The sequence below is a fragment of the Emydura macquarii genome, unplaced genomic scaffold (assembly GCF_026122565.2).
Source record: "Emydura macquarii macquarii isolate MOO-44397 ecotype Brisbane River unplaced genomic scaffold, CSIRO-AGI_Emac_v2 contig_2894, whole genome shotgun sequence".
In the NCBI taxonomy this organism is placed as follows: domain Eukaryota; kingdom Metazoa; phylum Chordata; order Testudines; family Chelidae; genus Emydura; species Emydura macquarii.
In genome coordinates this window covers 493698-520008 of record NW_027133031.1, presented here as the reverse complement: position 1 = coordinate 520008, position 26311 = coordinate 493698, and the positions used below count along the sequence as shown (strand labels likewise).

At 43.5% G+C, this 26311-nt stretch overlaps 1 protein-coding gene across 1 annotated transcript in view; it reads left to right on the top strand.

Moving 5' to 3' along the window:
• Window positions 1–26311, top strand: part of KCNU1 (potassium calcium-activated channel subfamily U member 1) — a 67874-nt gene that overhangs the window by 39560 nt on the left and 2003 nt on the right. The window contains exons 19-26 of the mRNA XM_067568425.1: window positions 6279–6370; window positions 10021–10245; window positions 10430–10607; window positions 18119–18196; window positions 21186–21325; window positions 25218–25412; window positions 25866–26017; window positions 26246–26267. Coding sequence (XP_067424526.1) covers window positions 6279–6370; window positions 10021–10245; window positions 10430–10607; window positions 18119–18196; window positions 21186–21325; window positions 25218–25412; window positions 25866–26017; window positions 26246–26267 — 1082 coding nt within the window. The remainder of the gene's footprint in view (window positions 1–6278; window positions 6371–10020; window positions 10246–10429; window positions 10608–18118; window positions 18197–21185; window positions 21326–25217; window positions 25413–25865; window positions 26018–26245; window positions 26268–26311) is intronic.

Genomic DNA, 26311 nt, shown 5'->3' with positions numbered 1-26311 from the left:
AGTGGATTTTTCGCATCCCTGACCGAATTTAAACTGACCTAATTTTCTAGTGTAGGACAGGCCACTGTCTATCAGATGGTGAATTCTTTGGGACAGAAGCTGTCTCTTATTACATGTGTGTATAGCCCCTAGCACAATAGGGCCCTGATTTCAATTTAGTGCCTCTAAGCACTACTGCAAGAATAACCTGGGGTTCCACTTGACGCCAAATTTGAAGGCTTAAGAGGTGCAGAGCACATACGCTGAGCCTCTGCACAGGACTGTAAGGATTGTCTCTTTAATGGGAGCTAATTATGGGTAAGGACTGAATAAATACTAAGGGCCAGCTTATGGCCCAACCTGCCATAGAGGGAAATTAGATCTCCCTACACACATTCCCCTACATGGCCTCCCTGTTTCTCCACCTGTGTGCGTGGGAGAGTAGGTGCTGCATTTGCACTAACAACCTCCTCCCCAATGGCAGAGAGGCGAGGGAACAGGGTGGGTATAAAGGCTTTGTGTCCTTTTTCCTGCCACTGCTGTGAGGGGGACTAATAATGGGATAGTGGTGAAGGCCAATAGCAGATTGTTTGACCCTGGGCGCAAAGGGTGAGCAAAGAAGGAACATTTCCTCCCGGGGCTGCTCCTGGAGCAGTGCAGCTACATGCCAGCCAGGCCTCACAGGAATAGTCTAGCTTTAAGAAGGGTGGACTCAAAGCAGTCCATCTCACATGCTAGAGTATCAGTTCATCTAAAAATCACATGGTATGCTGCTGCGTTGGTAGGTCCCAGCTTCTGCTGAGTATCAGCTGTAGTGAAAAATCACTCCTTTCATCAAAGATCTTGACTAATCTAAGTTCTGGTTCCATAGATTACTTTGCTATTAATAATGTCATGATAAGTGGGGAGAAGTAGCTGATGGCACTGAATCACAAATGATCCCAAATGTTCCCAGTCACTATTCTCCTGCAAACCTTGACAGATTGGAAGTGTTTCGTACAATATCGTAACACTCAACACGTGTTTACAAGACCGTGATCTGTCCCACGATGGCTTCCAGATGTGTGAGTCTGTGCAATTTTATAATTCAAGAACAGATTCTATTGCCCTCCACTGATCCCCCCTCAGGCTGTTCAGAAACACTGCTGATAATTAAATTTACCTGCTAACTAGCCATGCAAATTCTGATAAGCAGTGAGCAAAAAAAAAAAAAAAAGAGGGAACTGTTGAGAAACTCTCAGAAAATGACAAGGTTGTCATCAGAAATTATTCGTCATAATGACCTCATTTGTTTTCCCCTCTTTGCCAAGTTCAGCACTTTCCTTCCTACACACTGAATGCTTTGAGGCTTTAATCAAATAATTAGGGGCCAAATTCTACCACCCGTGCTCAAGCTGAATAGTGCCTTACTTCCTGATCAGCCTGACTGTAGTCAAGAAAAGCCACCACTGAAAGTGTGAATAGCAGAATCAGGCCCTCCTGTTTGAAAGTTAGCATCCACCCCATTCTGATTGACCATGGACTTGAATCCAAAACTTTGCACGGTAAATATCGTGCTCATTTTCCATCAGTACAGCTGTGTGTAAAGTTCTCTCATAGTGTAAAACCAGCCAAATATGGGCTTTTCACCAACTTCCACCAGAAGGCAAACCAAATCACGTCTTCACCAGCACACCTTCGGAAGTTTGTGCTGTGAGTGAAAGGAATTTTGCCCCCACCTCAATGAAAATGGTTAAATTTCACCAGTGGTGCAATGACATGAAATAAGTTGGAACACAGGGTGGTGGGAGGGAGGCAAGGAACCAGCAGCAGGAGAGTTAAAGGTGACAGTAGTTTTGACACAGTGTTGCATCAGGACAATACCCCTTCATCATGAAGTTCTGGCAACCGCTGGTGATGTCACAGCTGGTGAATTGATTGTGTAAGGGGGGCTCCCAGACTAACCTAGTTAGGGGCCCCCCAAAGTCCTAAAGCTGATGCTACTCCGAGTCAGTGGTTTGCAACTTTAAACCATCTCTCAGTTGCAATATATTCTATACAGGTGCAGGAGGGGCTGCATTTTTAATGGTCTTAAGTAACCCTTGGGAATTTCAGCGGAGATCTCACAATGGACACCCACGCATAAAGAGCTACTGTTTTCTGTTCAAACAATTTATGGACACACGAATTCAATCTGCCCCGAGGCGCCTGGCTTTCTTGTGAGAATCGTGTGTTACTAAACGCGTCAGGACTGGAGTTATGGCTCCTGGCTTTTATCTGTGTGCTGCACAATGCGTCCTTTTACAGTAAAGTGTTAGCAACCTTTCCGAGGAAACTAATTAGCGTGGAGAGCAGAGAAGGGACATATAGATCAGATGACAGGCTTACTAAAGAAGGTCAAACAGCTTCACAGTCTTTAGCGGTGGAAACGACTCATTAGAGCACCTCCTAGCCCGTGTCTTCAACAGTGCAGCGGTGTTACCTGTTGTACACTTGTTGTGGCACTCACGTTTTTGTGGAGTTGCCAATTCATGATTTTATCTCAAATCTTGTGACATTTGGTGTTTTCCTTTAAGCCCTAGCTCCTGCAGCCATGTTATTACAGAAGGCGCTGGCTTCCATTTCAAACAAAAGTTTCTAGCCCTTGTGCTTGCAAAGTACTTTTTTATTATAGCTGAACACAAAGAGGCTGGCACAGTGCTGGTGCTGTCTAAGTGTGGCTTAGCTGATCATGTATTAGAGGAATTCTTTGGGTCAGTGGATAGAATTAAAGTATTTTTTTTTTCTAAACACTTATTTTTTAGATTGGTTTTTACTTGTGGCCAGATGTGTTTGTTAACTGTTTGTTGGAATCCTATAAATAATGACACTTTGCAATTAGGCACAGCTCCTCTGCATACATTAATTAATTAAGACTCACAGCTCCATGAGAGGTAGGTAAAACACTTTGATCCATTATGACTGAAGCGATATAAATTAAGTGGTGACAATGAATAAGGAGTGTTCTCACAAGCAGCCATGGCCACTCAAGAAAGATTTTGTAGCAACCTGCACAGGCGATTTTTGCTTTGTGTGTGAAGCCCCACTCCCCCTTAAAAGATAAGAGTAACATATGTGCTGAGCAACGTCTGGGAGTGATTAAAAAAACAATAAAGAGGATTCCCAAATGGGATGTGAACTGAATAGTCAGCAGTCCATGCACTAAACAGTTCAGGAGGCCTCAGCATGCAGAAGACAATGGAATGATGTCAGGGCCAGTTGTGCTGGTGGGATGCGGACTTTCCATGCTCCAGCTGTTGAATCAACCTGCCTGCTTCATTCAGGTACCCAGACATTTCTTCCTCCTGAAATCTTCTGCAATAGCAGCTCAGGGATTTACAGTGTGTGTCGGTCATTCAGGCATAATCAAGAAATTCTTCCATCCGCTGCTAATGGTAGGATGCTTTGCACTCAGTCTTCTGTCCTTTACCTCTCCCATTCCAACCCTGGGAGGCAGAAGGCAGCTTTGTGTGCCAAGGATTTGCAAAGGTTCTCGGCTTGCAGAAGCTAAGAGAATTCAAGTACGCAAAGACCTCAGCAAACACCAAAACGTCTGACACAAGACTCACTTCAACTGAAATATCCAAGGTCAGAATGCTGGAGACTGGGGATTCCAAAAAAAAAAAGATTTCAGAGCTTCGCAAAGACGTTGTGAAGGATTTAAAGATAGCTTATCAGCAGGAAGCTGTTGGCAACTGAAGATACGATAAAAGGCCTCCCATCCCTGTCCTGTAATGCTAAACACAGCTGTTAATCACTTCTACTAGTTCTCGTGTGAAGTTTGAAACCTTATGGTTCCATTTATCAGTTTTCTAGTGCACCTCAGAGCTGAGGTACCAACCCGATATTCACTGAGACGTGACTGCTGGGCTTCTGTTACAATTCTGACTGTGTGAGTTTATATCCAAAAAGAACAAATTTCACCATCATGCCCTAGTTATCTATCTATCTACCTGTCATTTCAACTCTGGTGCACCTGTGACGGCTGCCATCCTGGTTGACACAGGGGATTGAACTGGGGATCTCTGGAGCTAAAAGCAGAAGTCTTTCTACAGCTTGGTTAAGCAGTGTCAGGTGAGGCTATGTTCAGCACTTAGAACTGTGGCTGGATTTTCAAAGAGCTCAGCTCTCATTCAGGCATCAAATGAGGCCCAGCTTTTCCAAAGCACTCAGCATACAGCAGCTCCCATTCCGACACCTAAAGCCAGATTTTCAGGAAAGCTCAGCCCCCAGCATGCTCAGCTCTTTTGAAAAATTTGGCCCCAAGAGTAAGTGATAAGCTCTCAAAAAGTTGGCCCTGAACTCTTTCGATAATCTGGCTCTAAGCGTCTGTATGCCAGTAAGGCTTTTTTCCCCACTTTCAAATTCCTAAGATCTCTGTGTAGGGTGATTTATTCCTCTCCCAAGGACAGCAGATTTCTGCAAGGATCATGTCATTTGCAGAGCATATGGCAGAAGGGAACCTTCGTTAAAGAATGGTGAGCTGAATCACAATCCCTTTGGTTTTGGCAAGGACATCAGGTGGATGCCTTTATGATGAAGTGAGGTTCCTGCATTTTTTTCTTGTCTTTCATCTCAGGGTTCCAACAGGTGTTTCCTCTAAGGCATATATGTTTCCTATAATATTAGAATGAAGGGAGATGTCACCCATGACAGCTTGTGTTTATAGATGATGGTTTTATTATGATAGAAAATGAGTGCACTGATTGATTGATAGAGCTGAGTAGAGTAAAAAGGACTTATGAGAAGACTGTCTCCAACTTGCTAAAATACCATTTAATCACTGGCTGGGACATTCATTATCTGGGCAGCAGGGAGAAGGAGGCCTTGAGTACTAGGGAGGACCAGTGTGGCTAATGGATACAACTATCTCTATTTGGCATTGGACTGTACAGATATCCTGGCAGGAGTTAAAGGGACACTGGTTAATTTATTCCCCCAGATATATCAATTACTATAGACAGTCCTGTTTAACAAGCAAGTTTAGACTTTCTCCCTGTCTCATAACACTAGAACAAAGGGAGAGTCAATAAAATTGGACTGTGGAAAACTCAAAACTGATAAAAGGAATTTTTTTTCATGCAACCTATAATAGACAGTGGAACTCACTGCCACAGGATGTCATTAAGGCCAATAATTAAGCAAGACTCAAAGAGGGAATAGATAGTTAAATAGATAGCAATAATATCTAGAGTTGTAAAGGTAATACTAATTAATTTTGGAAGAGATAGTTCAGTGTTTAAGTCAATCTCTGAAGTGAGACCATTATGGAGGGCAGATTATCCCATATCTGCCACTGGGGATGGATTCTTGCATCTTCGTCTGGAACATCTGGTGCTACTGGAGATGGGACACTGGACTAGAAGGACCTTGGGTCTGCTCCACCTGGCAATCCCTACGTTCCGTACACTGTGCTAGCTAAGAGGGAAGAGGGTTAGGAAGGCATTGCGGTTCTGCAATGGAGCCAGCTCTCCGACTTCTGATTAAAATTAAACCCAGCACATGTTCTAATGTCTTGAGCATGTCGCAGAGAAGGCTTGAGGGCTGCTTGGCAAGCTGTAGTCATTACAGCTTTGCTCAGTGCCATTAATAGACCCTCTGTGTCTTTTATATTTTGTGTTGGTCTCGTGATGGGTGAATGTTTATAAAACCTGGAAACATGTTAATTTAAAAAGAACAAGGCAATCCATTCTAATGAGGACTGCCTTGGGCTTCATATTACTTCCTTAAACTAAGATTGGTGAGCTAGCAGAAACCACATGGAACTTTCGGCCTGGTCTTTGATGAGGTCTCTTGTGGAAATAAACTGACTCAGAAAGGCCCGGCAAGCCTCATAAAAGAATGTCACCCTTTCCCACCACACCTCCCTCCTGCCCCTTGCAACACCCTCCCATTCCGTTAACTTCGCCTTGCTAATTCTGTTTATGCCAGGTGAGAGATTACTGAGGCTTGGTCTACACTAGCAATTTATGTCGGTATAACTCACGCTCCATGCAACATTAACAAGGCAAATCATCTAAATAGCCTCCTCTTGTGTTCTCTGAATTGCTGTACCACCACTGCAACCACCTACCAGCAGGGACAAGACAGGACTCTTGCGTGGAGTGTACAGCTCCATACAACTGATCCTCCTTGTGGCTGTGGGACAGGCTAGCCAGGAGTCAAACAATGATGGTTTCTTGCCAACAGGTACAAAGACCATTTCAGTGTGAATAAACTGCCGCCATTGCAATGGGGCTGTGATGTCGCTGATCAATTGCTTTGTCTATTTAGGACTGCAGCTGTGACGACAGAAGAGCATAGCAATGACTTGCTGGATTCAACAGGAATGTTCCACTGGTGTGAGGCGGTCCCGTTAGAACAGGCTGTCCTGGTAGGTGTGGTGTAATGAGCTATGCTGTATGTAACTGTTATGACAGCTTCTGGGGAATGCTTTTTCAATATCTAAGGGCTCTGCTGTCTGCAGAGGTTGGCACCCACTGTGCACTCAGAACCGAAGACACATTCACACCAGCACTCTTCACTCACTTAGGGAAGCCTTATTTGGGTTCTCGTTCTCTGAGGGATAAACTGTGCTCTGTAGATACTGATCTATGCTGGGGTCAGTTTGTAAGCTACAGGACCCTGAGGGAAGCTCAGAAAGGAGTGGAGCCTCAGGGACACATATGGGCTCCTGAAGCAGCCAAGGGATGGGTGTGTCTACAGGCTGCACCATTTTGAGGATGGTTCCATCCACTCCCTCTGGTGTTATTATAATTAGTATGACAGTAACATCTGGACGCCCCAGCCAAGCTGAGGATCCCGTCATGCTAGGCACTGTACATGCACACATTGGAGCCAGTACCTGTCTCCAAGAACGTATACTCTGAATGGAGAAGACAGGCACAGAAGCATTATCCCCTTTTACAGCTGAGAATGTGAGGCTCAGAGAGGGTAAGTGGCTTGCCCAATGTCACGCAGGGCGTCTGTGGCTAAGCTGAGCGTTGAACCTCAGCCTTTCCAGGGCTAGACGGTATCCTGGGGCGCACAGAGAAGGGGCTCTCTGTGATATAGCTCTAATATAACAAGCAGGGCTGGCTCTAGACCAAATAGCACGCCAGGCGAGGAGCGTCTTTGGCGCTTCCCTTGCATTTGTTAAACTTTCGAATACCTTCTTTTTTATTGCATTTGTAGCCCGTTTCATGATGCATGATTTATCCCTGCCACATAAGGCAATAACTTTGCACGCTAGGATCAGTAAATCTGTATTTATTCATGCCATATATCAGCAAATAAAAAAATAGTTTCCTCTCAGCTTATAGAAACGTTTTAATTTTAAGAATAACTAAAAAGTACTAACATCAAGAAATTGACCTGTGCATCAACCTTGGGTGGACCAGTATTAAATAGCGTTACAGCAGGTGACAGCCTCAGAATGTTAACCCTAGTCCTTTAGCTCAAAAAGGTCGCTTTTCTCGCCTTTGAACCTCATGAACTGAAGCATGGAGTCAGAGAGATCCAAAGACTGGCCAATGGAATTTTCAAGCGATAAAATAGCAAGCGATGTCAGTCTCTCTTCCCCTTTCGCCACTAACACCAAAAACAGCACTGCCAGCCCAGCATGCCCCAAGCCCAGCACCCCAGGTCGCCTGCCCCTAAATCCAGCCCAGCCAACAAGACCTTTCTTCTGCAGTCAGGACTGGGGGTCACCTCGCTGCCTAGAGACTCCTGGCAGGTAGGGAAAGGAGAAAGTGATTTTCAAATATTTTGTTTTTAAAATGACTTAATTGCAAATTTCAAGACTTCCCGTGTTCTGATTTTACCAGTGTGGAAATCTTTAAACCTTTTTTTTTTTAGTTAATGTATTTACTGTAAGTGTTAATCTTTTAAAAGAACAAAATTCCATTTAGAAATGGCAGGCGGTGCTCTGAGCTGCCAGGATGCTGAGAGGAGGCAACCAAAATCTTGCAATGCGGTGATCAGAGATTTAATCAGAAACACAGAATGTTCAAGCTGTTCCACCAGCTGGGGGACTTGCCGCAGGTTGGAATTCATGCTGGTTGAAATGCAGCATCTTCCTCCTAAGCATGTAAAAGGATCCTAAAACCCATCAACCTCCAAAATAGAAAGGGGGTAAATATCCGAAAGGGCTGGAGGCCTCGATCAGATAACCCAAGGGTAGCATTTTCCAAAGCGCCTAAGTCACATTTTCAAACCCTTGGAGCTGGGGGTTCCCAGCTCGAGGAATCACACCCGTGGGAGCTCTGATTAAGCTAGTGTGCTGAAAATAGACTGTTGCTGTAGCAGAGCAAGGGGCCTGGAACGCTAGCCACCCCAGGTACGTACCTAGCATCTCAGTCAGATATGTACAGGGTGGCGAGCGAGCCCCTCCTGTTTCTCATGCTACACTCTATTTTCAGAGCTAGCACAGGGATGATTCTTCAAGCTGGGGATGACACCGCAAGCTGTAGACGTTACGTTTCCCGCCAGTCCCTGTTGCTCACTTATCATACCAACCTTGTGCCTGTTGTTCTAGCAATTGCATGTTTCCTTCCGCAGATTCCAGCAGTAACAGCTTTTACAATTGTTCCTATTTGAATTGTTTAGCTCCATTCAGCAAACTAATCATTAGACTTAAGGCGTGCTGCATTAAATACAGCCGAAAGTTTCATTATTCAATATAAACTAATCCAATTAGTGAGAGACAATCATTTAATTTACTTATGATTGTAATCTCTCATCAGGAAAGTTCCTCTGACACACTGCTTTTGTTTTTCTGAAAGAAAAGCCTTTGGGGGATGAATGTTGTGAGGACTTACTAATTTGACACCTCTTGACTGGCTAAAGTGTGCATGGACATATATCACATACATTGACAGCTCTTGACGGCTTAATGTGGACACAGACCATGTACCAAGCAAGTAACATCTCATTACTGGGCATCTTGTCATGCAGAGAGGATGAGGCAAACCATGGTCTAGCGTGTCACAAGGAAACGTGACATCACATGACCAGAAATGCAACACCAAAATATACATCAGGTCAAAAAATAGGGGAACAAATTCCGTAACATGATTGCACTGCCTCTCCCCTGGTCTCAGTGGTTTAAATGAGATGGCATGCTTCTTGAAACAATGACTAGCCATGTCTTTCTCTGCGTTTGTACCTTGGCTAGCACAATGGGGCCCCAACACTGAAAATAATAATAAATACATAACTGAATAAATACGATTCTATGGAAATAACAAATAGGCCAAAGTTGTTATTAATTATATTTACTGCAGTAGTGCCTAAAGGCCAAGCAAGAGTGGAGTCTCATGCCAGGCATTGCACAAACGCAGGGTAGCAGACATAGCGTGGAGAACAATGTGATGGCAGCTGGTGTCATGTTAATTCTATCATTTAATGTATGTATTTATTTGTTTATTTGAGGGGTGGGTTGGTTAGAAGAAGATCAGATAAATGGACAGAAACGGATGGAGCAGAGACATTGAAGGGAAGGAGAGTGAGGGGGACACAACAGAGGAGAAAAAGGAAGAGACGTTGAAAGCTTCCTAGAATTTGCTGCTCATATGTACTAAGTGGAGCACACTTCACAAAAGAGGAGGGGACGGGATTTTGACCACAGTTTCAAGGTGAACTTCCAACCCTTAGTGAATGAGCCCTTGTATCTTGAATGTCCATGCACAGCTAACTGGCCCTTCCTTTTTAAGGGCTCGCCTGAAAGGCTGATCAGCACAACATTGCCTGGTGTTTATTTTGCTGTCTCAGAAGACTGTATGACTCAGCAGGCCCTGCTGGGATTTGAACGTGTAGCTCCCCTTACCCTTCTAAGCTGTCTTCTCTGCCATGTAGTATTCCTGCCTTTGAAACTTCAGGGGTGTGAGTTTGGACCCAAAGGTCTTATGAGGAATTGTTTCATTTCATACAAAGTCTGGTTCTATCCCAGGGATGTTATCCAACAAGGAAATGGTCCAAGTCTTCCTAAAATTGAAGAAAAATGTAAAAAACTAGCAACTTGGGATCTGTTCTATTTTAATTTAGAAGCGCAAGGGACAAACTACTTCACTTTTGCATGGTCATATCGTGGTATGTATCTTTGGAGATGCTAACTCGACATTGATTGGACTGCGGAACTTTGTAATGCCTTTACGAGCCAGTAACTTCACCTACCAGGAGCTGAAAGACATTGTCTTTGTTGGGTCTCTGGAATATATGAAAAGAGAATGGAAATTTATCCAGAATTTCCCAAAGCTGCTGTTATTCCCGGTAAGAATTTCTCTATTCAATCTCTCTCTCTCTGTCACACACACACCATTTTTAACCTTCACTGGTGAGAGGAAATTTGAAGAAGTTCCTGAAATTTGTTCGCTTATCTGAACCAAACCTAGGACTCTTTCATGTTCACCCTGCTCTGATTCGGAAACTCAGATTATCTGTCCATTTTTGACAGGGCAGTGCTCTCGCGTGTGGAGACCTGAAAGCAGTTAACATAAGGTGCTGCACCATGTGTACCATCCTGTCTTCTAACCTGAGGGCTTCCACCAATCCAACGCTGGTGGACACAGAAAGCATTTTAGCCACTCTTAACATCCGGTCCATGCAGTTTAAGTGCAGCTCAACCTCGAGAGGTAAGAACATCTCAGTTATGTAGATGAGCACCTTGATGTGATGAAGCAGGGGAAAACAAAATAATCTGTCTCTTCTCTCAAGCAGCAGCTTTGGAAGAGGACAAATCGGAACTAATCTTTCATTGAGAGCAGTCAAGACTTTGCACTAGTACCATCCATAATGGTTATATGCACTCTGGTGGGCAATTCTGCGGTTTTTCAAGGTCCCACCGATGACGGATTGTAGGCTGAGACTAAAACTCTTGCCACAACCCCTGTCTTGCTTTGTCCAACATGAAGAAGCAAAAATGCAGCCATTGCCCTCTGTCTGCCTTAATACTGGTGTCAGATTTGGTAGGAATCACGGGATGCAACGTGGCAGTTCCCACTATCTTGCATCTTTGAGGTGAGGGACACCGAGGAAGAGCCACTCCTTGGCAAGGGTCAGGGAGAATCAGGAAGCAGGCGACTGTCACCAATGGGCAGTGTGTTTGGGGAAATATCCACTACCACTGCTGCTAACAACCACGGGGGCACAGATGTCCCACAGTCCATCATTTGGTTTTTAGGAAACTCCTGGCATAAAATAATGGTAAAGAAAAATAAAAAACAGAGAAATCTTAAGTAATGGGTGACTCAGAGAGTGGGGAGAAGGAAACTTTTCTGCTTTCAGAAGCAGGTGTTTAATCGAAAGGAAAACCAGTGGGTCTATGGGACCTATTCTTCAAGTGGTCAGAGAGCCACCAAGTCAAATTGAAAAATGTTACGAGGAATCATCTGTGTCCTCTCTTTCTCCACCACCTCTTTAGACCTCTGGACATTGCCCCCTCATTTATCACTGCTCTGGTCATTGGCCTATCCCTCCCAAAGATAAATACATCAATGACTCTTGCAGTTCTGAACAATACTTTGGGTTTCCACCTTCTGACCATGAGGACAGAAGGGTGCATCCTATGCTTACTTCTGAAGCTTCAATAGTTCTACTTTCCCATGTGAATGGAGCTAATGGGCAGTGGCAGATGCATTGCACACTCCCTAACCTTCAACACAGGTAAGAGATTTGTATGTTTCCCCGTGTGGGTGGGTGCTGCTGTTTTCAGCTAAACGGCAATTGTAGTACAGAACTGCCATGGAAGCAAAACTACTCCAGTCCAGCAGAATATTTATTGCATCTTTCTTCCTCCTTTCATTGGGCAAAGGAGCCAAGATTTGTCCTCCTCTTGGGAAAGGAGAAGTATTAATTAACTGAAAATGGGCTGAGAAATGGATGACTCTCTTAAGTGTTTTCCCCATACTTTATTATCATTCACAAGGCTTTTAAAACAATGGCTGTGCCAAAGAAAAGATTAGAGGGAGGCAGAGACACTTTTTTAAATGATAAATTGACAAAATATGAATATAGGATTAGAAAAGAAGAAAAAGTGACTGATAAGGGATATTTAAGCAAGAGATACATGTAGCTGAAACAGATTAATTAGTTAAAAAGCAATCTGTACATAGATATAAAGTTAGATCTATAGTTACAGATCTATATATTGATCATATAGATAGATATAGATACCGTGTGTGTATTTATCTATATCACTGTATCTATAATAGATGCATATAGACACAGTACATAGATCTTTATACATATGTCTGGCAATAGATAGATAGTTAGATACTTGAATCTACAGGAGTAAAAAGACATTTCTTTCTATCAATCACTGGCTCACTTCCCTTCAGCATTTTTTGCCTACACTTGTGATTAGCAGAATACAAACCCCTTATCTGCAATAACAATAAAAGAGAAAAAAAATGGAATCAACCTATCCCATCTGGGCAATTTCCTCCAGTACATTTTTTTCCACTTCTCTTGGAAATATTTCTATAGCTTTGTCCATCGGAAGATTTCAGAGCCCTTTGCAAACTCTAATTAACCTCAACAAGCTCCCAGGCCGATGGGTATTAGCAATGTTTTACAGTTGTTTAAATGGAGGCACAAAGAAGTTATGCAACTTGGCCCAGGTCCACAAGGGAATTCATGTATTGGGGACTAAATGGAAATTAGGAGCCTGAATCACTTTGTGGATCTGGGCCCATGTCCATGGTCACACATCATGTCAGCACGAGTGTGGGAATAGATCTCAGATGCCTACTCCTGGGCTTTAACTACAAGACCATCCTTCTTCAAACCATGCCGCTGTCCAGCAGCTCTGTGAGAAGATGGACAGAGGACAAGAAGATTTGTTCCATGGAAGCTGTGCAAGTGGAATAAGATGCTTTTCATTTCCTTGCTCATTAAAATGACCAAGAGGGTCAAAAAGTCTTATATCATGGATAATGGAAAAGCTCAGTCAATGCTCAGCCCCAGAATAGGAGAGGCAGGGAATGCTGACAAGAATATAAGGAATCAGATTGCGTCTCTAAAGAGGGGGGGAAAGGCTAGTTGTTAGAGCACAGGAATGGGAGCCAGGCCCCCTTGGTTCTGTTTCAGGGAGGGAAGCTAGTGTACGGCTTAGAGACTGGATGATTAAAAATCCGGACTCCTGAGTTCTCTTTCTGACTCACGGACAGTGTGGTCTAGTGGTTAGAGCAGGGAACTGTGAGTCAGGGCTGCTGGGTTCTATTTCTGGGTCAGGGAAGGAGTGGTGTCTTGTGCTTGGAACAAGAAGCTCGGCATCAGGCCGGTTCTTATGCCCACCTCTGACTTGCTGTGTTTCCTTGGGCAACTACCATAGCCATTCTGTACCCCAATTTTACACCTCTGTAATAATAGCTATAGGACTGTTGTGAAGCCAAATTAATTAAAGTTGGCAACATATTTTGAGATCTTTGGCTGAGAGGCAATGTGGAAATGCAAATTATTCTTGTAATTATTACTCATTACTGCGATCAGTTATTTCTAAAACAATGATTTGAATAAAAGGAAAGAGATGCCATCACCATTGGTCCAACAGCTTTGATATCGTCGGACTAACAAAAGATAAAGTTCCCCAGCATGATTCCTTTCTATCTATTTTTGGCTTTTCACTCTGGTATTTATAAGGTGCCTGATGCCTAACTCACTTTTTAGTGAGTTCTGGATCTATAAAGTGACTACAATCCCAGTTTCATAAATCCTTGGCTATGCAATTAAGGCCATTTCTCAGATTTACACTGTTTTCTGGGGACAGAAAAGCAGTATTCACTTAAAGAACATTATCATCAATAAATAAAGATACATTTACGAAATAAGGCTGAGACACTAGCATTTCCTCTTTCCTGAGCCAGCCATTAAATCTGTTTAGCGATTCACCTTCGGAGTACAAATTAGCTCTTTCCTCTTTCTAGGTTCATTAGATGTGCTGTTAAAATAGCCAGCCCACTTTCTTCTTTGCTTCTGTAATTATTTATAATTATAGGCCCAGATCCTGCAGATTTAGGTGCCTAAATCCCCAGGGGTAGCACTGTGATCCACAAATCTCCCGCTTGGCTGCCACCTAATTTTGTAGGCACCTAAACTGACTCAGTGCCTAACTTGCCACTGTAAAAGTTCTCTCAGTGCCTGTGATTTAGACCCTGGGGGGCGTGCTCACTGCTGCTCCATGCTCCGAGTCCAGCTCAGAGTGTCTCTGAGCACATCTCCTGGAGTGGGTCCCAGCCGAAAGCCAGTGGGAGGAGGAGATAAGGGTCACCCCCTTATAACTTTTAGCTCAGTGGTACGAACACTCAGCTGGGAGACCCAGGTTCAAGTCCAGCCATCCATCAGTGGGGAGAGATGATGTGAACAGAGGGTGTCTCACGTCTCAGGAGCTGGGACTCGCCATTGAGCTATGGGATAATCTGATGTGGGAGGGTGCCTTCACTGTCTCCTGTTGAAGCTGTTCCTCTGTGAATAAATAACAAAAGAGTGATTGGAATAGGGGGACTGGTCCTCTCCCACCTTCCCGGGGGATCCCTAACCACCATACCATAGGGTCATTCCCTCTTTTTCTCTGACTCTTCGGCGAGAAGGGTGGGGGCTACCACACACTCCTCTCATTAGCATCTCCCATTGGCTATCTTAGGCAGCTCTCTGCCTGGCATGCTGGCTTTTGTGGATCACGTTCTTAGGCGCCCATCTCTCCCCCATTCATTGTGTAGGGCATCTAGACGCCTACCCTGGTTTTATGGATTGCAGTGCTGTACCTGTGATTTTCTAGGCACCTAAAAGTTAGGTGGTGTAACGCTCAGCATTGCAATGCTTAAGTCCTTTCACAGATCCTACCTTAGGTGCCTAACCTGCTTCAGAAATTCCCAGTGGGTTCCTATTTGCATATTTAGTTACCTAAATACCTTTGAAAATCTGGCCCCAAGTGCAAACTAGGGCTGATCTTTTCTTTCCCTACTAGCATTGTTCCAGCAGGGGCACTGTGTGGGGTGCGGAAGGGGTTAAAAATCTCTTGCAATAAAGTTCGAGCAGAAGCTTCCCTGCTACTGAGATTATCTCAGGTGGCAATAATTCAGGGGAATACCTCCAGGTGAAACAGCTGAGTGATGTTAGCAACAAAGTGATGATCCTGTTATAAATAAAGAAGGGGGTTTCTACTCCCTCTCTTTAGAGGGAAGTTGAGATGGAGTCTGGCTGGGCGGCCGGCCGGCTCGGCTCGGCTCGGCTCTGCTCTGCTCTGCTCTGCTCACTTGAGTTAATCCAAGTAAAAGAATTAGAAGCAAATAGAATAGGGAAAAGAAAACAAAGAGAAAAGAGCCCAGGGCTATAGAGGACAAACTCAGGTGGTGTGAGGCTGGCAAAACCATTCATGCAGGGGCCTCTATCTCTTCTTTGGAGGAAGAAGTTGATGTGTTTACAGGCAGCCACTTGATTATTCAGTGATTGTAATGTGTGGAGGAGGTACCCAGAGCACAGGATAGACAGGTTATATTTTGGAAGCTTGAAATGAAAATAGTGATGTAGACCCATTCCCCTGGTGCAAATCAGGGCTTCTACTGTTGCAACGAACAATGGTGACTTACTCCGGTAATTTGCACTAGCTTGCACAAGCTCCGTTTTATGTTAGTGCAGCACATCTACACTGGGGGGTTTGCATTGGTATGGCTTTAGATTTGCAAAACAAAAACAAAAAATACCGCACAGGATAGATTGAGGCTAACTGTTCACAGAGTTGCGGTCAAGGATGAGACATGCAGGAGATAAATAGGGAAGCAGAACTAAAGCAAAGCGCAGGGGAACCAATAAATGGTCCAAATTAGTCCATCTGAAATAACTGGGATTGCAGCACATCCATGAATGCAGGTTCTCTTTTTTTAGGGGATGTGGAGTTCATACCTGAGAACCAATGACTGATGAAGACCTGCCCCTGGTATGACCCAGATTGATTTCAGGGACCAAGGGTAGAAAGGCATTGGCTGGCAGTAACTATTGGTCTGGGAAATAGGAGGAGAGAGCATAGACTATGAAGGGCTTTCTTTAGCATCATATTAATATGAGGAGCTAGTAGGTATAGAAAGGACAGATTTAAAATACCAGTTTAAATATGTCATGTGGCAGCTCTCCTGACTTTTAAAAAGACAATTAGAAGCTAGACTTTTTTGTGCAATATTCCTCAGTTGCGGATGGACCATTCAATTCCTCGGCTTGACGTCTAGCCACCTTACTGATCTTGCTCCACTTCCCGAAACTTTGCAGCATCCCCAAGCTTACAAATGTTGGACATTTGTCATGATGTTGATGTGGAAGTCCTGGATTCCCCCCAAAAGTTCAGGAGCTTAAGCGAACATTGCAGCTCCATGGTGTGAGTTTGGCGATTGTAACAAAGCCTGAGCCAGTCATGTTTCTTGTGGTTTTGGATTCCATCATGAACATTTCAGACAGCTCCATCCAAGTCCACCAGATCCTTTCTAAACATTACCTGTCCCAAGGGGTGTACCACTGGAAAACTCTTAGTGAACCAGACCCCACAGAGGTAAACAGTACTTACACCCACAAGAATGACCATTTAGCAGGGTCAGCTTTGATGCCAAGGACTCCTACTCTTTCCCATGGAAAATTTTAGCTTTTCAAGTAATGCTGTAATTATCACCCTGTCATGTCACAAAGTGAACAGGTTGGCAAACCTAGGTACTGAACTAAATAATCTGTGGCATAATCTAAATATATAACAGTAATTAAGTCTGACAGCTTAATATGCTATTGAAATTCAAATGTACAGTAGTAATCTACAATTAAGTAATCTTTTGTAATAGCACCCTGCCAGTCTGTAAGATTTCAGGTACAGTACTGTGTACTGTTTGGTAGCAAAAATATTGACATAAGGAAAATGTATCCAGGCAATGATCTGACGTACATTCAAATCAGGTACCACAGAACATGGGAAGGTAGAATAAAGGCAATAATTCATTTTCAGGCATTTAGTTGATATCACCAGCAGATGTTCAGAAATGGCAGTGCATGTCCAGGAAGTGCCTTTTGTGCTGCATTAAGAGTGCTTCTGTGCCCCACATTTCAAGTGGTTTTTCGGCATTTCTGTCACCTGAATTTAGGAACACAGGAACTGTACAAATGCATTAGACCGGCGGCCCATATAGGACCATATCAGTCTAGATAGAGAGAGGGTTCAATGCATTTTACTTCCAGATCCAGAGAACACGTCTGTTATCCCGGATTGTTCAATCACTCTACACAGGATTTGTAAGAGAGATGATCCGCTATCCAATATCCTCTCTCTGACTGAAAAGAGACCCTGCTTTTAGTCAGAGCCCCTACTATAGTTTGGATTCTACCACCTTTACTTTGAATAATACCTTACTCAATGAGTAATCCAATTAATAGTCAACTACCCAGATACTACAGTGATGGGCACTAATATAAGCACTCAGATGTTGATTGACAGAACATAAGTTAGGGAGACAGAATCAGATCCTACCAAAACAAGAGAAGGGAAAAGCAGACAATCTAGCATAGATTCCGAAAATTGTCTTTAAATAAAATGGGCCTGGTTTTCCTCTCACCGACACTGGTGTAAATCAGAAATAATTCCATTGAAGTCATGCACCTAGTGTAAAGTAAGAGGATAATCAGGACTAATGTTTTCCTGGAGGCCTTAGTAGGTCTCTCTTAAACCACAGACTAGTATCTTCAGTTCCAAAATGCAGGCCATTTTGCTTTCCACTTTCCCTTTTGCTGCACATGTCCTATCCATTTATTTACAGCCTCCTTCAAGGGAAAAAGCCCTTAGAGCGCAAATTGGCTTACCAGGGGTTTTGCGCCTAACAACGCTATTACTAGCACCGCTGTTCCACAGAGGGTAATTATATTTTAGTTATGATGTCAATAAGCAGCTCCCAAGAGAGCTTTTCTTTTTTAATCCTTTGAAGCTCTGAGTGAATAAAATGCACCTTGGAAAAGCAAACCGAGGCAAGAAACTTTCCATTTATAGGAAGTGCTTTGGGATTTTTACATGACAATGACATTTTTTTAAGCTCACGTAAGTGCCTTTCTGCACTTGTCAGTCTCTGAACCATCATCTTTCTGCCTTTACCTCTCTCTTCTCTCCCCATGTTGTTGTTGACAGAGGCAGTTGGCAGAGTGAGAACACTGGAGAATGAATCAGAGCCAAGTTATAAAAGGATCCCCGTCATCACAGAGCTGAGTAAGTTATTCTTTGGGAATGAATTTCACAGAAGCGATATGCGTACTGCATTATTTATTTACCCCAGGCCCCTTTTAAAATGCACAGACAGAAAACAACAAGCACTGCATGTCCAAGGAGCACTAAAAGGGTTAACTTAAATGTTAATTTGGTGGCTTTGAAGCAGTTGGGGGGGAAAAACCTATAACAAAGTGTTACAAAGTTCTCAGTGTGTAGTGAGTCTATGTAGGAGAGAAAGGGTGACCTGGTGGCTATGCTACTAACCTGGACTTCAGGAGATCCAGGTTCAGTTCCTGTTTCTACCACAGACTCCCTCTGTGATCTGGGCAAGTCACTTAATCTCTCTCTGCCTCAGTTTCCCCGTCTGTACAACTGGGACTAGTAACACTTCCCTCTTTCATCTTATTTGTACTAGACTGTCACCTTGTGGTCTCAGCCCGTTATCCAAAAAGACAGTTCCTGCACCAAAGACCATGCGATCTAAGTACCACCTGCCTCACATGGGTGTGCTGTGCAGATCATTCAGAGCGACTGTGAGGGATTCAGACACTACTGTGATGGGGTCCATATTAGTCTGAAGATAGCTCGAGCGCTCAGGGCATTTTGCTATCAGACCCAGTGAATACTTCTGTCCTTCACATCCTATATTGTCAGGCACTTTGGATTACATTCATAACAGAGACGACCCACAAAGCTTTTTCATGCTACTCTTGGCTGTTTTATCTTCAACCCCTGGTGATTACATACTAAATCCATTAATTAGAAACATGTGCAGTGATTAACTGATTACGGATAGCACGCTGTGTGACACCAGAGTGGTACGGCTGGGCTGCTGGTCTCTGGGGATGCGTCTGTTTAGTTCCATTTAGCGTGCTGACACAAGGCAGTGCTCATCAAATTAGCATAGTGTGTCGTTAGTCGTTATGACTGGACCCTGACTCATGCAGCCACTGTTTTGTTTGGCAGGATGCTTAAAGTGCCTTGTGAACTGCACAACTCACAACTGACAGTTCTGTCAGTTCCAGAACCACCACACCAGCCCCGGTTCATAACTGAGCAAGAACCCATGACCCACCCTTCCTCCTTGTCCATCTGTAACAATCTCTCAGGACTATCACAGCAGTAGGAATGGCTGAAATTGTTTGAATAGGTGGTTTGAGCCTTGAATGTGTTGACCTCTAGGAGCTACCACTACATAACTGATAAATAATAAGTTCCTAGGAACTCTTCAGTTGCCACCTACCAAAGGAAGCCCATTGCAGGCTGCCAGCTCCCACACAGGCATAAGAAGACAGCAGCAGACCCAATTTCCATGTTAAAAAAAAGCTCGCCAGGAACTCAGATCCACTGTATTGGAAGCAGCTAAGCGGTTTCCTCAGGATTCCATCAGCAATATGATATCTCGATTGATTCACAATTGTCAAGCTTGGCTGGTCTTTACGAGATCGTGCTGATATTCCAGTCAAGTACAAAGCTGCCCTGGCCCCTGAGGGTCATGTCATCTCCTGGCACTTGCTGAGCTGTGATAGACAGAAACACGGGTTTGCAATGCCAGCATAGATCCTGGGCGCCCATGCAGGAATCAGATATGGCTATATCTGTCGGGAGATCATTCCCACATCTGGAAGGTTGTGTTACTGCCATTATGCTCTGATAGGCTGCTGCTTTCCCTTGATTTATGCGGAGATGAAGAGGTGTCTCTCAAGGAAAGGAACTAGCCAAACCAGCCACTTGCCTTCAGTCTGATCTAAAGCCCATTGAAGCTGGTGGAATGTCTCAATGGCTGGCAGAGTTTAATATTTCCAATGCAACACATTTCTGATTTGCTCGGCTGCTCCCTCAAAGCGAGATGAATGGACGCTCCTCTGGAGTTATGGCAGCTAGAAATCCTTGCCAGTAAGTGAAACAAAGAACATAGAAAAAATAACAACTCCCCCAAATCATAAAGAATGGGGAAAAAACCAAAACAAGTTACTTCAATCTATGCTAGTAAGTCCACGGTTTTCATACCCAGACTCTTAAGGGCCCATCAGTGGAGCAATACCAGTTGAGGGTCTGGCCCCCAAAATCTAGGTTTGGTTACATTTCTATGTACAGAAAACATTGCTGGGTGATAATGCCGGCGTCACCGGATATCAGGAGTCTTTAACAGCAATGTGAAACTGGCAAATGTTAGTCACCTGCTTTAAGTATCTGTTCGAATGCCTCCTAGCTCTGCAGGACACAAAATATATTAATCAGTAATCACAGAAAGGTTACACAGAAATGGGTTCTTGGTCTTAATTCCTTTGCTCTTTCTGTCTTGCTCCAGCTGTGTGGCTGTCACTGATCAAAATTCACACTGGCATCGCTGGAATACTAGGATACACCTAGTACATTCAGCAGCACAGCAGGTGTCTTCTGCTTGGAGGAACTTACACAATCTATTAAAAATAGAACAGAAAGTTAAATCAATGCCATATTTTACTATGGGTATTTCTTCAAGAACTATCTGTTGGCTCTTCAATGTGGACAAGACTGAGAGGGTGCCTAAGATCCTACCATGTCACATGACCTAAGGGGGGGGGGGAGATGTAAAAAATTCAACTCAACAAATCTAAACAGAGCTATTTTTTCTTCTTTTTTATGAATGTGTAATTAATCAGTGGAACTCAGTGCCACAGGATACTGAGGCATTATAGGTAAAAGTTTCCAAAACATTTCAGTGACTGGGAAGCCGAAGTCCCATTTTCAAAAAGTGACTTGGGAACTTAGGAGCCTAAGTTTTAAGTTATTTTTGAAAATGGGACTTTGGCTCCTAAGACACTTGGGTGTTTTGGAAACTTTTACCCTATGTCACTAAGGTATGGGTTTTTGGTGTGATAAGCTTTAAGCAATGGGTCTGGCTAGTGCAGGAGACAAGATGATGAGTTAGTTGATATGGTAACTACAGTGTTTCTAAGATCTTTCGTGTTCCTTCTTTTATTTGTTTATTTATTTGGTCCTACAGAAGCTACATCAAATATCCAGTTCATTGATCAGCACATTAATAGCGACCCTCACATCCCAGGACAGAAGCTGCATCTTACCACCACCGTTTCCAGTGGAGCTATCTTCTCAGATAGCTTTTTGGATTCTCTCTTGTCCACTGTGAGTACATCAGACTCCGTAACTAGTTGCCTCATAAACAGCCAGTCCCTAGGACGGGGACAACTGATCAAGGAACATAGCCATTGCCATATGGGATAAATCCACTAAGTCTCCCATCCTGTCTCCAACCAGAGCCAATAACAGCTGCTTCAGAGCAAGGTGCAAGAGACCTTGCAGTAGGTAATGATGGGATTAGTTAGAGATTGGCTTATTCCCTGGTGCAGGAGTGTCTACAGCTCTCCAAAACTCTTCTAAAAATCTTATCGCTGTAGATATTCCTGTTATCCATAGAAATGGCCATTGTTGGATGGTTACAGGTTACTAGGCTAGATGGACCATTGGTCTGACCCAGTATGGCCATTTTTATGTTCTGTTCTCCAGGAATGTCCATCAGGGACCAGCATTGAGATTCATTTGGGGGTGGATTGCAAAGATCAGTGAAGTCAGTGGGAGTGTATCTATTGACTTCAGTGGCTTTGTATCAAACCTATGGCATGTTTTCTACAAAAGGATTTAGGTGTACGACTAATTCCACCCGGGTTGCTACAATCAGAGATGTTTGCAAGACACATCAGATTAGGACCCTTAAAAAAGTGTTGACCTTTTGAACCTGCAAAAATTGTTGGCAACATCTCTTTAGAATATTTGTATCTTTAAGAATGTGTTTAATATGGTATATGGGATTGAAAATGTAAGGAGAGCAGAGAGAACATGATCGTTCCCCACTCCTATGACGTATTCATGTCAGATCGCTGACAGAAGTGAGTGATATTGATGGTAGTGACACTGATGGAAAGTGTGGGGCCGTTAAGCCAACATTTTGTCAGCAAGACAGCAGCTCAAATCATAATAATCCTGTATCTTCCCAACTGGCTGTCCTTCTTTCTTTACTGTGCCACGTTCCCTCCCGCACTACCTTCTGTGCTCCAGTCAACTTACACGTGACTTGCTTTGGATTCAGGTGTAACAAGATACTGCTTGGGCGGCAGTTTTAAAGAAATTGAATAAATACACAGCAAACCTCTCGAAGGGATAAGCAGTCTGAAAAAAAAAAAGAGTGTCAAGTCCAGTTATGCTCTCCTGAGAAGGCGGTGTTAGGGAAAGTATTATGTTGCTGCTAGTCACTGATATGTCAATCAGCCTGACTGTAATTAAGGACTGCTAGTGTCAAGTATGAATGTAATTTGAGATGTAGCATGACCTGTCTTAAAGGATAAAACTGCACTCAGGCTTCAGATCCCAAGTCAGTCCAGGAATGATCTGGACTGATTCTCTTAGTTCTGATTTTTCAGCAGTCTTTGATTAGATTCAGCTGGCCCTTAAATGTAGGGCAGAAGGAAAAGAGACAAGATATTGTTTAGCAGCTTCAGGGTCAGGCAGAGGGTTGGGAAAAGCAAAAGCAAGTGAATGAGATTAAAGAAGAGAGGAAAGCATTCAGCAATTAAACATCAGCTCAGCTTTCCCATCCTTGTGAATAGCTGCAGAAAGTTCCTGGGTTTTTGAGGCTGCGCGAAAGCCGGCTTGTTGTTTTCCTGTAACTGGAAAGGATGGTGCAAGAGAGGCCAGTGGGTGGAAAAGCAACTACTGTAGATTCTGACAAGTGAAACATAGCCCCCTCGGAAGTCTGAAGCAGAAATGGCTCTGTCTCTCATCTGCTACTTAATGTCAAGCTGGGCAGAAAGGAGCTATATAGTGCGAGAAGAGAGAGAGGATGGTCTTGTAGTTAAGACACTGAAAAGAGTTCAAATAATGGCTCTGCTGCAGCTTTCTTGCATGGTGGTGGGAGGAGGGAAGAACATGCAGGGCCAGATTTTCAAATGCTCACCACCTACAATTGACCTGGATTTTCCATAATGCTGAGCACCCAACATGGAATTGATGGGACTAACTGGGTAACCGCTCAGTAATGTGAGAAAGGGTTCATAGCCTGCCTAGTCCTGTCCTATGCAGTGGCTCTTCAGGCTGTAACAAAATAATGGAAGAAGTCGGTAGTGTCTCCCCCTTTCATCATAAGAACTTGGCTCTTTTACAGTGAGCTTGGAGACCCATTTTATGCACACTGAAACGTGCCTGCATGCATATGCTTTTGCACATCTCTTTAGTTGTTTTCCCCCTTTCAAACTTCTACAGTAGAACTGAGCAAAGAAAGTACAAAATGAGGGTGACACGCAAATCCTATTAATTCACCCAAGTATGGAAATACAATCCTTTTGATGTCAAAAAGTACAGCAACAATACGTTAGATAGCTCAGCTCTCTTCGGTTAAATATGTAAAATGCAGATTCCTCTAGAGCAGTATTACTTCAGAATAACCCTGGACTATAGCTTCTTACTTTAAAAGGCTGAGAATTACTCTAACAGCATTACAGCCTTTTGCCTGACAACGTGGTCATATGTTCTTAAGCGGATTTGAGTTTAGCTTGGATTTAGTAATACCATTCCTTCTCCACAGCTTGTTTACTTTTTCCTCATGAGAATGCAGGTGATGGATTCCACAAGATTGCTACATGTGAGAAATGAGTTTTTGAGAAAGAGTAGAAATTACATTATTTGATGCATTGAGCTTATGGACAAAGGGAATCAGTTTAGATACATTATAAGAAAAATGCTATTTTTTGGTCCCAATTTTGAATTTGAACCACACACTTTTTTTTTTTGGTCAAGTTTGCACAAATTTGGTTGTCTTTTCCCCCTGTGTCTTCTAAAGTTTCTGGGTATGCTTTATAATTTTTTCAGGAGCCTCCTTCTCTATCTTAAATGGCTGGCACTGATTCTCCTTGTGAAGTTACTCACTTTGTGAAGAGTGTGTTTCAGAAGCTACCTTTCTGAGTTAGTAGCATTTTTTGCCCACTATGCATTGGTGTAAATTAGTTCACAAAGTACAGGGCAGTAGAGAAGCAGGTCCACTGTGTCCTGCAGAGCTTGGACTATAAACTTAGTGAGTGCTTTATTTTGCCACTCATTGGGTGGATATTTTGAAAGCTCTATGTGTCAGTTCCATCTTCACCAGTCTTCTTCCAAAACAGAGGGCCCATGAAGCTAAAGCGTCCTGCATAATTTTAAAAAAATATAGCCACATTATTAGGGCGCTGGGCTTGGAATCAGAAGACATGGGCTTTCTTTCTGGCATGATCACTGACCTCTGTATGACCTTGGCCAAGTCTTTTCACCTCTTGCTGCCTCTGTTTCCCCTTTCATCCTTTGTCTGACATGTCTAGTTAGACTGTAATCAGAGATGGATGGGAATTTTTCAACTAAATATTCTTTCATTGGAAAATACAGATTCATCAAAAGCAAAACTTTTCTCAGAAAAGGGTTGGTTTCAATGAATTTCCTGTTTTGGAAAAAAAAAAAAAAATAAGTTTCAAATGTGCCAAAATGTCCCTTTTTGACTTTTTCTAAATGAAGTGTTCCATTTTTATTTATTTTTTACTCCAAACACCTTTTGGTTTGGAAATTTAAGTTAATTTATAGCAAAAAGCATTTCAGGAAATAAAAAAAGCTCAATATCAAAATGAAACATTTCTCTTGCCCCAGTTTGTTGCCCCCCCCCTCCCCATTCCCCCCCCCCCCCCCCCCCCCCCAGATTTCCGGTTGATTAACATTTCAGAGATTTTTGGTTTTTCTTCTGATTCAGAACAGGAATTCTTTTTCATTTTCATCTAATTTTGGCGGCGAAGGGGGAATGATGGGGGGAAGAAGTCCCATTTTCTGACCAGGTCTAGTCAAAACACTGGAGCAGACACTGTGGAGACTAATCCTGCACTAGCAAGGATTGACTCACTAGAGGTGACGCATAGGTCATTTCCATCTTAAAGTGATAGGGGTAATTACTTTTGTCAGCCTGATATAAACCGGAGGTTTTCCTGTCTGCTGTGGCCTTCCTTTCCAGACCTATTGTAACCACCACGTCTTGGCTCTGCTCCAGACTCTGGTGACGGGTGGGACAAGCCCGGAATTGGAGGAACAGCTGGCAGAGAAGAATATGCTCAATGGCAGTTCCAGCAGCATGATGTACATGGCGCCCCGAGCGAGGTGCAAACTTGCGCTTGTGCCACTGTCCAAGAGACTGTTCACGGATTCCCTGGTGAGTTATAGTGTTGCTCTTTGTGGGCTTGGTTCTGATCTCGCACTGGTGCAAATTAGAAGTAACTCCCCTGAAGTCAATGGAAACCCAGTATGAGAGTACAGTCAGGTCCCATGTTACTATTCAATGCAGCAGGGTGAACAGACTAACCTGTGTATATGACCTGTCCTGTATCTCAGTATTTTATGGAGGTAAATATTTCATGAGCTTGCACTGAACACTGAATTGGTTACCAAGTGCAGTCAGTAAATATCTCCTCCCTGATCCAGTCTCACCAGCTATGCAATGTGATGCCAACTTCTACAACTACGTGGGAACAGTAGGCCAGATCCTCAGCTGACTGTAAAGTGTCTATTTACACCAGCCGAAGAACTGCTCCAGTACCACTAAAATACACGTGCACTTGGTTTGGGCCACACCTGCGTCACGGGATAAATCTCCCTGCTTCTTCAGACTTTGGTGTTATGCCACGTGATGCCAATGCCATTGCGTACAAGTGCAAGGTGGCCTGAGGGTTACACGGCAACAAGCACCATTTCCACGCCCGTGAAACAATATCACGAATCTAGGGAATCGGAAAGGCTGGCAGTGATGCGGGATCAAGAGTTTGATTCATATTCAGATGCTCATGAGACTCTGCCCCCGGACAGCCCTTGAGTGGCAAGTGGGGACTGTCCCGACAATAACCTGTCCATTCTGAACCCTCCTTTATTTTTACAGGAAGATATTTTAGAACTTTAATAAGAGCGTGACCAGGTACAAAATATCCCATGATTCACTTGTCTAGCTGGGATATTGGCTAATATGATATTGACACTCTGGCCTGCTGAAAGTCTGAGTGAAATATCACCTGCAGCACCCTCTATCAACTTCTCTCGTCGTTATGTTACCAAAATGCT